This window comes from Mchenga conophoros, linkage group LG13 (genome assembly GCF_057382185.1).
Source record: "Mchenga conophoros isolate Kocher_MC1m ecotype Shallow Benthic linkage group LG13, M_conophoros_male_GT1.1, whole genome shotgun sequence".
Taxonomy (NCBI): Eukaryota; Metazoa; Chordata; class Actinopteri; order Cichliformes; family Cichlidae; genus Mchenga; species Mchenga conophoros.
In genome coordinates this window covers 7,996,775-8,009,773 of record NC_140538.1, presented here as the reverse complement: position 1 = coordinate 8,009,773, position 12,999 = coordinate 7,996,775, and the positions used below count along the sequence as shown (strand labels likewise).

The 12,999-nt window shown below is 40.4% G+C and overlaps 1 protein-coding gene across 5 annotated transcripts in view; it reads left to right on the top strand.

Moving 5' to 3' along the window:
* wdpcp (WD repeat containing planar cell polarity effector) overlaps positions 1 to 12,999 on the top strand; it is an 85,944-nt gene that overhangs the window by 12,290 nt on the left and 60,655 nt on the right. For all 5 annotated transcript variants that reach the window (XM_085296234.1, XM_085296235.1, XM_085296233.1 and 2 more), the window contains exon 2: positions 11,436 to 11,520. In XM_085296234.1, the coding sequence (XP_085152360.1) occupies positions 11,460 to 11,520 (61 nt within the window). In that variant the 5' untranslated portion in view covers positions 11,436 to 11,459. The remainder of the gene's footprint in view (positions 1 to 11,435; positions 11,521 to 12,999) is intronic.

Below are 12,999 nucleotides of genomic sequence, written 5' to 3'. Positions count from 1 at the left end.
ACAGAGGGAGGCACTGCTTGCTGAGAGGTGTCCAAGGTGTCATGGCCTCGTCTGGGAGGTGACAGACAGCGTGTGTGTGAGTGTGTGACGGCGAAATAAGACCGCTGAGAAGTCTAGGGGACGTTCATTGTGACCTTTCATTTTGCCTCGGTCTATCTCTCTCAGTGCTTCTGACAACAACCTTAAAAGGCCCTGGTCTTCCTGAGACCTTGACAGGTGTGTATGTGTGTACCTGAGTGCGCATATGTGGTTAAGTACACAACAGGGAAGTTTCAGCTAAGGTCAATGTTTTCTGGATGTGCGCACAGACTCAAAAACAAAGCTAACGCCTTTCTTGGTCTTGAAACTTTGCAAAGGTGCATTATACATCGACCATTCAAATCAAAAACTAGTTTCTCTGTATTGAAATTGGTTTGTGCTTACTGGTATTAAGGTGCTTACACCTGCGTGTGAGAAGAAAAAGTAGTTAAGTGGCCAATCACTTTTAATTAGTGGATGTACACTTGTTAACGCAAATATCTAGTCAGCCAATTAGATGACGACAAGTCTGTGCATTTAGGCACATGGACGCGGTCTTTTAAAGTTTAAAGTGAGCATGAGAATGAAGAAGACAGGTGACTGAAGTGACTTTGAGTGGTTGTTGGTGCCAGATGGAAAATGTTATGATGTCGGGGATCATTTCTTGGCACTCTTTAATGTTCACAGCATACCTGAGTATTGTTGCTGACCATGTCCATCCCTTTATGACCACAGGGTACCCAACTTTTTTTGTTTGTTTTTTAACATGATAATAAGTTAACTAGTCCCCAAAAGCCTCCACAGCCACCCAATCTCTGTAACAACAGAGCACCTTTGGGTAGACAGGGAGGACTGACATCATAGATGTGCAGCCAACAGATCTGCAGCAGCTGGTGATATTATCATGTCAATATGGAGCAAAATAATTTCTACAGTAGTGTAGTTGTGGCAATCACTATGAAGTGCACATTGTACTGGTTACCAGCATTGCTGTCGGCTTTATGTTAATACTTAAGAACTTAATATTTAAGCAAGAATGATCTTCTGTGTCCTGATTATGAGAGGGATTTGCATCTATGTGCAGGAGTGTACTTTTTATTATTAACTGATAATTTTGGGCAGGTAATTTGCTTCATAAATGAATGAAAAAGTAAGACACTTTTTCATGTTTGAGCTGCATGTTTTGTGTTTTTATGAATGTGTCTGTGCACATTTAGTGTATGTGTGTGTGTGTTTGTGTGTTTGCTGTTTATGGTCAGAAGGTGAGGGGCAAACAACGGGGCACCAGACAGCTTTAAAAGAAGAAAATCCAACAACATAAACAAAACCACGGTCAGTGTGACATGCGTCACCTTCTCTGTGACAGGGGACAGACACCAGAGAGGCTCCTAGTCCCCGAGAATCTCTTTGAAGCCGAGCAATTGTGCCGGTGGTTTGGAAGTATTGCCTTTCCTGGCCTTAGGTGTTGCTTTAGGGCAGAACACTCAGCTTTTAGTGAAACACTTGCCTGGATTAGAACTATTAGCTGAACAGGAATGAAAGACCACCACCATCAAGTTTTTTTTAATCCTGGCTAAATGTAGAAATTTTTGCTTGTTCTAACATTTTATTGGCTTCAAGGTGGAAGTCTCACTCTCTTTTGCTGGGAGACCACATTTTCTGCCCAATCAGTTGCACATTTTCCACCAAACATCTCTTTCTCTCTGTCTCTCATCACCACTCTTAGTCATTACTGGTACTTGTTTGTGTTTCTGCTCCAGGCGTTGGGTAAATACCTCTGCTGGAAAAAAGGTTTTCCCCTCATTCCCACCTTCCTCCCTCCATTACCTCCTCTAATGATGTTTACGCGTGTGCTTAGAAGAGCCTCCACACATCTTTCTGTCTCCCCGTTCTTGTCCTTTCCCTCCTTTTCTTGTACTTACACACAAAAGCACAGGCACACAGAGAGTCCGAAAGATTGTGTAAGGAGAAAGATTTTGTCTGTATTTTATTTTTGTTTATATTATTTAACAGTCTCTCAATCTTTTGCAAATCATAACAAAAAAGAAAAGGGAGGATAAAATATAAATCAAAAAACAAATATTTTCAAATGCCTATAAAAATAGATGTGCACATGAGGAAACAGCTGATAAAGACAAGAAAAAAAAACATGTCCTCTTTGGCTTCGAAATTAGAAATGCATACCTTGTGAAATAATTGCTTAGTGGCCACTTATGTAAAAGTCGTTGTAACATGTCTTAAAAAAAATTTATTAAAGAAATCTATAGTTGGCAGATTAGGGCCTCCACAAACAGAAATGTAAATCTTGAGTTGTAGATCTCATAAGACTCCTAAGTGGCTGATATTCATGTCCCATGCAAAGATGCCTTTTTCTCTCCACCTTAACTTGTCATATCACAAGATGTGGCATTTTCCTTTGCTATCTTTTATGTTGTTAAAATAGAAGTGAAGATCATGGGACCACTAACCCTCATAACTTCCTAAAAACAGTTTTCATCACTCAGATTTTTCTCCTGTGGTTGTATTTTATCTGGCTATTCTCAAGTGTTGATACGGAGAGGTTCAAAGCCCTTGAAGGTAAATTTCTTTAATGCCAAAGATGACAGTTGGATGATGCGAGTCATTTCCCCCAAAAAGCCTGTTATGAAAGCAAAAAGGTTTCATAACAGCCCAGCCAAGAAATATCATACTCCATACTGCTCGTTATTTAAGGCTCTGTTTGCACATGGTAAGCCTCATTTATAGTTCCTAACACAGAGTTAACAGTGTTTTTTTTTCCCTTTTTTTCACTGACTAATATACTTAATTTTTTTTATTCTGTTTTTGTATATTTGTGTGCGTCTCCACTTTGTTTCCCTCTGAACTTTTCAACTCCTCACCTCACCTCCTCACGCCCTCCAAACCTGAACTAGTGCTTCAAGCGATCACCTGGTTTCTTCTGCGCACAACAGTAGACATGTGCTTCTAGACACAAACCCTCTTGACAGTGTCGTTGCCCAGAGGTCATGTAATGATTCGTTTTCCAAAAAATGGACAGATATTCGGATTCATGCAGAGCTACTGTACCTGCCGCCTGTTTTGAATAGTATTACCTTTGCATCATTTTGTTCCAGCTGTCCATCACTTCTATTCTTCTTCTGCTGACAGTTCAATGGGCTCCTGTGGGACTCTGTATAAAAGGTTTCCAGCCTGCTGCCTGGCGCCACTTTGCCCACTCTCTGCTCTTCTCTGTCAAACCGTCTTTCTTGTAATGGGACAGCTGAGAACATACACTGTACTTGTGGTTGTTGGTGCATGGTTAAGTACATACATTCGCCACAAGGCTTCACACCCTTCACTTTGTCCCCTCTTTATCTCCCCTCAGTGGGTGGAGTTCTGTAATGCCTTAGGTCTTTGATGAAACCTCAGAACTAGAGTGTTTGAAAGACTGGTAGGACAGATATGCTGACAAGAATATGACTAGAGCCCTGGGGCCCAACAGTAACAACTAAAGGCTATAATATTTATTACGCCACCATATAAGTTATAAAAGATGGATGTAGCCACCATGGAGGTATCAGTTGGTTAGTAAAGTGTTTTATGACTATTCAGAGGTGGGGCTCTGAGGCTTTTAAGGTAGCAGTGATTAAACCTTAACTATGGAACTTGGCTCCATTATTAAGTGTTTTACTTAACTGAACTGAAATAAAAAAGGTAGTTAAGAAATTGGTCTACAATTAGCTATGAAACCAGGTCCAAGTTCAGATTTGGGAGACAGACACTGTCTCTACTTTTAAGATTAGGCTTAAAGCTTTCCTTTCTGATAAAGCTTATAGTTAGGGCAGGATCAGGTGACTGAACCCTCTCTGGATTGTGCTCGGATAGGTTTAGCTGCTGTGTGGCTTCCCATGATGTACTGAGCATTTCTTCTTCAGTCACCTTTTTCACTTACTATCTGTTTACATACCATTCTGCTTTTAATTATTACTTATTATTAAACTCTATTTCTTCCATAGTCAGTTTTTGTCCTTTCTCTCTCTGCTCTCCTCTCTTTCCTCTCACCCATAACTAGTCAGCCTACTGTCACCTCGTGCATACTCATGGAGAAATAAATATTATGCCTGTTTTTAGACTGTATAGACTGTCAACCTGTCCAGGGTGTACCTCTCCTTTCGCCCTTTGACAGCAGGGATAGGCTCGGTTGGGAGCTGCTATCATAGCGACTTTTCATAAAAGTTTGCACAAGACTCGTCCATCATCTTATCTCCATCCCTTCTGTATATGGGCATGTAATAGTGTGTACATTCGAGCTCTTTGACTGCTTGCATTCTTTGTTTTGTGCTCATTGTTATCATTATTATATAAACACATTGGTTTCAAATTCTGCCCTCCTTCCTTTACTTTGGTACAACACTGAGAGCTTGAGGCCTTGCACCTCAAGGGTATGGTGAAGATAAGAGCTCATGTGAGTCTTTGTGCATCCTTTCATATGTATGCAAATATATGCATGTGTACATTTCCTTAGGAATCAAAAGATAGGAGAATATGCGCCAACCATAATATATATCCCTTTCCATGCATACGCATGTTCTGGAGTGCTGTGTGAGTTCACGTATCAGAAATTTGAGAGATTGGAGTGTACACAACGTAGGACTGATCTGAGTGCCTGAGTGTGTCCGCTGAATACATGAGTGCGGGTGTCGATGCAGTCAGTGACTGAGACTTGACAGAAACTCTGACCTTAGGTTTGAAAATACTGTATTTACACACTGCCCCACTACCCCAACTATCTTTCTCTGGGTGTGTACCTTTTGCTCTGTCTTTGTATGTTCTTCATGTTTGCCAAGTTTCTCTCCAAGAGCCTAAACAAAACAAGCCAGCAGCTGAGGGTGTATGTAGGAGATAAAACTTGTGGGGGAAAAAAAGTCATAAAATTTGAAACAGTGTCCTTTGAGAGCGACAAGACAAAGAATGAGGTGAGTCGAAATTGCCAGGAAGAGAGTGAACGCTTGCAGACAGGGTCAGAAAGCTTAATGCATTTCTAATAGGAGGTACCTCGGAAAAACTAGACTAGAAAGTGTGGGGGGGAAAAGATAAAAGACAAGGGACAAGTAGGTAGAGGGATGATAAGTGAAGGTACATGAGGAAAACAGGAGGGGGAAAGTGACAGACAAATTCGCACAGAGCCAGGTAGGTGAGAAGGGAACTGCGGTATGTGTGTGATGTTTAGTGAAGGTTTGTGTGTGTGTGTGTTGTAGGGCAGCGGAATGAGGCAAGGCTGTGATGGCCTTGTGTCAGTCACCCCATGGCAGCTCTTTAACCCCGTAATTTATCACATCAGTCTTCTTGCAATGATGGGGCCAGTGCACCGGGTGACAGAAATGCCTCTGGCATTTTCATCTGTCAGTTAGAAAGAAGCTTGGGGGAGAAGAAAACAAGAGTACACACCTGTAGGAGAGGATTCTTGAGATGTTATGTCACAAAACGAAGGCAGGCTTACCGACTGAGTCTCATTCTGATTGCAGTGGCTTGAGATCTGGACCACAACCTTAATAGACCCTCGATTTATTGCAAAGTTTTAACATCTCTTGTGAATATAGACAGTCTAGAAATGACAGTCTAGAAATAGACATGGCTACTGAATTCCTGTTATGAGACCTTGAGCATTTTGTGTAACATTTTTGTGTTGTGAAACCAGATTTAATAAGCAAGCAGTGGCTCAAACTGTGAATCTGGACGCTCATACATTGGTTAATCCTTCTTCCTGGCTCTTAACACTTACCATAATTTACAAAATGAGCTTCACGTTTTATTTAAAATCACACTAGCAATTAAACCCATAAGGTTGTCAGGAAACTTTACTAAGGGAGCAAGGGAGGTGAGGGTTGTTGCCATGAACTTCTCTACAACAGAACTTCATGCCATTTTGGTGCAACCACCAAAGGTTCACCTCTGCTGACCATTAAAAAGAATGCAGCTTTAAAGCAACGCAGGTTAGTGAGGTTAATTATTGTAATTGTAAACAAGAAGTTAAGAAAATTGCCCCACAAAAAAATTGAGATCTTTCCACATGCATGGAGGTCAATATGTGTTTTTTGTTTGTTGGATCCTTTGTTGGATGTTTGGTGTCATCCAAAGAAATGTGTTTTCCTCCAAAAGAATACCAGGATTACAATAAAAAAATGTTAATGTTTTATTTAAGAAGAGTTTCATTTCCTCAGGCGTAGGATACAGTTTTGTTAATCAAATAACAACAACAGTCTATAAGTAAGGTCACACACACACTCATTGATTTAACTATAAGGTACATTTTGATCCAGAAAACCTATAACATCTTCTAAAGTGCTCAAAACCACCTTTTAGGTCGCTGCTACTAGTGTTCCAGGACTTAATTTTGCCATTACATACAAACAGACTCACAAGGTTAAAACACTCTCAGCCATGCCGATGTGTCTGTCACAGACACATGCACACATATCGAAGTACACACTTACAAAGACACTTTCGGTCTCTCTGTCTCTCACACACACATAACTGTTCATACACTCAGTAACCACCCAGAGGGGACAGTGAAAGGAGAGTAGAGAAGAGATGCAGAGAGCAGGCAAGGTCGTAGTTCCTGTGGACTGTCTTTGAAAGGGGAGTCGTATGTTTTCCCTCCCCACCCTTTGATGTTAAAGCAGTCTCTTTACTAGTGTAAAGATGGGGTACAATAACCTAGACCCCCTCCAACCCCTCACCTAGCGCCTCTGTACACCCCCACAAAGCTCTGCAGGGGGACAGGTAACCCACAGCAACCCCAGCCAGAAACCAGAATGTGTGTGGCAGCTGTCCAGGACCTGGGCAGTACTGTGCGAGTGTGTGTGCGTGCACTTGTTTGTCTATGTACTATATGTATGCAAATGTTGAAGTCTTTAGGTGCACCAGTCACTGTAACAAACAAACAAGGAAACTTCATGCAGAGTAATGCATTGATTTAGCATTTGATATTTAAAAAGCACAAATGGTTCTGTTTAATAATTTTTCAATATTTTGTCATCAAATTATGCCATCATGAAACAAAAATTCAAATGATTTTCTAACATAGATGAATTAAGCAAAGCACTACACTTTAAATAACCAAATTAAAATATGATGCGCATAGTAAACATTTATACGGAACTCAGTCATTGACTTGTTTTAATGACCAGAACTTTAATAATAAACAAAAGCGAATAGACTTTTTTTTTTTTTTTAATCATTTTGCTTTTTTCTTTTTTTTATCAAGCTCTTCTCTCAAACCTTTATTTGATTTATTTGATTTAATGTCAAACAGTATTTTCATAGACCAGCCTTTAAGGTGTCGTGGATAAATGCAACAAAATAAAATGTTACAACCAAGACAAAAACTGGTGTTTTATAAATATAATAATAAACACGAATTCGTTTGTGTAACTTTATTAGCAGCGTCTTCCTGAAATGCGCCAACAACATTGAGAGTAACATCCTCCTCTCTGCCCCTTAATGCACTCTGGTCGCTATGGTAATGCGTAAATATTTCTTTCAAAATAAGACGCACAACTACAACATGGGAAAAGACCCAGGGAAACCAAGTTAACGATAAAAACCCTGAAAACCATAAATTTCACACCGGAGCTTAAACTCTCACGGCCCGGTACCAAACGACTCAGGGAACGGTACCGGTCCATGGCCCGGGGGTTGGGGACCGCTGTACTATACTGCTTTGGGTGACATCCTATTCTTAATAGGATGTCCACTCAGCCTTTGGAGCTATTACAGCTTCAAACATTCTGGGAAGGCTTTCCAGAAGGTTTTGAAATGTGTTTATGGGAATTTTTGATCATTCTTTCAGAACCACATCTGTGAAGTCAGACACTGATGTTGGATGAGAAGACACAAAGTTGTCCAAAATGTCTTGGTATGCTGAAACCTTAAGATTTTATTTCACTGGATCTAAGGGACTGAGCCTAACTTGTAAAAAAAAAAAACCCAAAATCACACAGTGGTTCTTGAGCTAGTCTGAACATCACATGAAGTTTGGAGGTCTGTAGTGATTGACTCTGCAGAAAGTTGGAGACCCCTGCGCACTATGTGTCTCACCATCCTCTGACCCACTCTCTGATTTTACGAGGCCTGCCACGTCATGGCTGAGTTGCTGTCATTCCTAATCACTTCTACTTCTACTTCAGTTGACTTTGGATTATTTAGTAGTGAGAAAGATTCATGACTGTACTTGTTGCACAGGTGGGATCCTGTCACCACACTGGAATTCACTGAACTCCTAAGAACGACTCATTCTTTCACAAATGTTTGTAGAAGCAGTCTGCATGCCTATGTGCTTGATTTTATACACCTGTGCCCAAAGAAGTGATTTGAGCACTTGAACTTAGTATTTGAATGGGTGATTGAATACTTTTGGCAATGCAGTATATGTCTCCTCATATACCTAGTGTGAACGATCTCACCCTCAGTTGCTTTATCCTGCCCAACTGCTCAGATACATATGTGACCACAGGGCTAATTTTTGTCCAGTACAAACTCCCCTATTTGTGCTCTCATTTTCTGTATCCCCATCAGTCTCCTTGTTTCCTCTATTTCCAGAGACCCAGACATCTCCTCAAAACAGAACCTTTAGGCTAGCCAGACTGGCAATAACAGAATGAAAGCTGTCTGAAATTAGGTTTTCAGTCCAAAAGAGCTGACTTCCTCTTAAGAAAAAAAAAGCTGGTTAGGGGAGGATGAAAGAATCCTCTTATGTCAGTAAACTCGTTTCACCATCACCACTGTGCCATGCTAGCCCTGTGTTATCTACGTGTATTTTTGTTGGAACTTGTAGTTTTGGGAGTTGAGTGGCAAAATGGGATTTTTTTTTTCTCCCCACACCAAGAGGACCAAGAGGGCAAAGATAAGAGAGAGTCCCCTCTCAGCATTAACTACAGAAAATAAGAGAGAGGGAAAGGCGGAGAGCATTAACTGCACAGATAGAGGAGTTAATGGCTAACACAGCAATGCTGTGAAACATACAAACTATACAGAGATCCTGCACTGTCCTGTGAGGAGCATCAACATTTATCTGTGGGCTAATCTGAGTTCATCCCTGGTTGGATTTTAGTCTCATAGATTGGGGCAGTAGTACATGTAATCAAATCTCTCCTAGGCTTTTTAATAAGTGCATATTTAACTCTCCTCAATTTTATTTTATTTACTTAACATCAGTTCACAACAACAGTCACTTCAGGGTGCTTCATATCTTATGTAAAAACCCTACAATATGACATGTAAAGCAGGATTTTGTCCAGGCTCAAAATGGAATTTTTGTGAGCACAAATGTTCACACATAAGCACATTTGGTCTGCATATATTTAAAGCAATGTGTTACCTTACTTAACAGAGGTCCATGCATATTCCTTTTATTCTTGGCAATTTGATTAAAAATGTATTTTATGCTTGAGTAAATTAAACCCCCACTCAAACAGAGCTGGTGGAGAAATATTTTTATTGCAGTTCTGGTAATTTTCCTTTGCGGGAGAAAACCAAAGCCTCACTGTCTAGATAAATATTAGTCCTCATTTCAGCTGAGTGCATTTATATCATTTATGTTTCCATTAGTTTATTCTTTGCTTTGCTCTCAGCCTGACTATGTGCATCTCCGTTCCTTAAGTTTAGGACAGTATGCAGCGTTACAAGAAGCATAAAGAGCATGAGAGTGAACAATCAATAGGGAGTAACTAACAGGGAAAGCTTTTCATTTGTGCCTTTCAGACATTTCAACTCCCTTGATGGCAACAACTAATAACTGCGACCCTCAGAGCAGTAGTGATAGCACTTGTGATTTTATTATTCCGCTGAGAAATGTTTTTTTTATTTATTTCCGAAACATCACAGCAGTTTGGTTATTGTTTATACAGTCTGACTAAAAACCAGTCAACAACAGTAGTACAGGGGGACACCAAACAAAGGGCATGAGAAGACAGCCACAGCTCAACCCTTTAAGGAAGCAATGGAAACTGCCTGGAGAATAAAGTGTGTAATAAAGAAGGAAAGCAGAGGCTGTGAATCTGGAATGCTGACTGGTTTGTCTGAGCTGTCAGCCCCAAAGTGTTCGTCCTTCAGTCCTCAGTGATGTGTGAATGAATGCGCAAGCATCACCGCTTGTGACCTTGTTTCGGTGTCAGTCTGAGTTCATGCACACGTCTGTCTTTTTGGTATGTTCATATTAATTAGTTGCAGTTATTCCATCTTACCAGTACTTCAGGTGTAGCAGGAAGGTTTGCCTCCAGAAGAGTTTTGTCCTGCATGCAGGTATTTGTCATGTGTTTTTTAAATAACACCTTGCCATTACTCCTACTCCTGATAATCGACTACTAGCACTCATACCACTAATACAGACATAATAGGAAAATCTGATTACACTGTTACATTTCCTATTTTTAAATGTTAATCTGGCTGCAGTGCTGTGCCATACTCTGATTATATGTTGATCTTGATAATATTTTTGTGTGACACCACTGAAAGTTTTTTTTTCTCTCTACTTTTGTCTTGGCATACTGTATTATCTGAATTAAACTTCACAAGCACATTGCAAGCCTACCAGGGCCCCACTGGGCCTGTGTGCCAGGATGCACTTATGCCACAGCCATTCGTCCATCTGTCCACAATTAAAAAGAATCACTTCTCCTCCTACAACATTTTCAGAATTTAATCAGACAAGTGCACATTGATCACCTAACGAGTCTTCACGTGTGTTCAAGGTCAAGCTTACAGGCACTTTTCTACTTTCACAAGAATTGCACCACCTCCTAGAGTATTGTACAGATTTTAGTGGAATTTGGCCACATTGATCATGTAATTAGTTTTCACTTACACTGAGTTTAAGGTCAAGATTACATTTGTTTTTTCTGAGCAATAACCTGGGGTTTGTGAGTGATCGTGAGCAGGGTAAGGTACTGCATCACTCATGTTCTGGTTAGTCAGTGCAGGTATTTGTTAATGCATCTTATTCGCTGTTCTACTAATTAATATGGGCTAAATCATTCATTGCTTCATCTAAATGCAGTGCTAGATTGCTGGTATAACGGTGCGCTTGAATTGAGAAAAAAAAAAAACAAACCCAAAAACTCCTGTATCTCTTTTCTCCTGTATGCATATTCTACCACCCACTCCACCCACTGCTTCATGTCCTTCCCTCTTTTATTTTTCACTATCACTAATAAAAACTTTGAAAAGGAAAAGGACACCACCTCATCTCTGGTTGTCATTAAAGTGTATGCATTTGTATTTGTAGGCCCGTGTCCCTACATGCAATGCTTCGCTTGACCCTTTGACATAAATGGCCCTGTCTATTATGTCTCCTCATTAAGATATTTATCTGTGGTCGTGTTTGGTCTGCCCCTTCTTCGTCTTCATTTGTTCTTTCTCTCACTTGTCCCTCTCCTCAGACTTGGGTTACGCACCTCCATCAGATGGCGTTCTGCCTGGCTGAGCTGCACTTGTGGTCCACTAAGGGCTCACTTCAAGTTAAAGGTACAACTTATCAACATGTTCAATCTCCCTCCCCTCTCTCCTGGATTCCCTCCTTTCCTCTTTCTCCCTCTGCCTTGTTCTGGCTCTTTCTGTCATCACTCACTTTGTTGATGCACTTTCTAAGTACTTAGATCTACTTTTGCAATCTGACTTTCACTTCACATCATTTTTCAATGAATCTGTTTGCACTTTCTCCTGATTTCAGTGTTTATTGCATCATACCTTAAATTCTTTATATTGTTTTTACCTTTTTTGAACACAAGCAGTTACAGAAACCAGGAAGACATCCATGTGTTGGCCAAGGATTCCAGATTTGTTGACAAGGAAAGATTTAATATCTTATCCACTTTCTAGCCTCCCTTCTTCCTATTTTGCTAAAATGCCTTTCCCACTACAAGGTCGCTAGTTTAAAAATACAAATAAATGAAACAAAAGCTAACTAAAAAGAGTCATCTGGCTTTGAGAAGCTTTTTCCAAACAGTGCTGTACAAGACCTGAAAACTATTGACATTGAGAAACTGCCTTGTTGGGCCAAGTGTGGTCTAAGTTTTACTTTTCTGGTAGTTTTTGTGAGGTACCCTACTCTTCACCTATCAGTCCATCTCGTTTCTCCATTTTCTTGTTTTCTCTTCCCTTCCTTTCTGTCTTGTCTTTCACAGTCTGCTGAGCTTCAGGCGAAGATAGTGTCTCTCTGAGGCTGTGTGTGTGTGTGTGTGTGTGTGTGTGTGTGTGTGTGTGTATATCAGCCTATGTGTACACACAGAGGTACGGGAGGGTGTTTATCATAGGTGACAGTGACATATCCTTATTTGTTTGTTATTTTTTTCTCCCCGCTGTGTGTGTTTTCTGCTATCTGAGAAAACGTGGATAGATCCATCTGAGGGAAGAGACCTGGTCGCTGAGGTGTGACGCTCCCTATCACCACCTTTCTTACATCATATACGCCTACCTCAGAAACAAAAGTATAGAACTTAGAAAAGCAGTACAGTGCTGTGAAATGCTGTGTGTGTGTATGTGTTCTGCATGTGCTAATCACATTTTTAATAACCGCTGACAGCATTGCACAGCTCGACTACTTTTGCACAGGGGGACCTCAACAGAAGTCAACAGATTTTAAATAAGGATGCTGATTTGATCTAGAGACTGCCACATGAGGACATCAACACAGAATTAATTGGGGTTTGTGTCCTTATGTGGAAAAACCGAGAATTTTGCATAACAAAAAATTCCCGTATGAAGCCTTTTAATTCCTTAATTGTAGACAAAAAAGGAAGCAAGCTTACAATCTTTCTGTTACTTGTGCTTCATTGCTGCTTGGGAACCAAAAGGCCTGATTTTGATTTCCGTGTGTCCGTAATTATTTCTTGTGTTGGTGCATCAAGTGGTGCTAATCACAAAGTCGTCATGTCCTGATGTTTTTTTACGAGGTGTCAGCGGGTTGACACCTCGGGTTGAAAGAAATAGAACGAAATAGAAGAT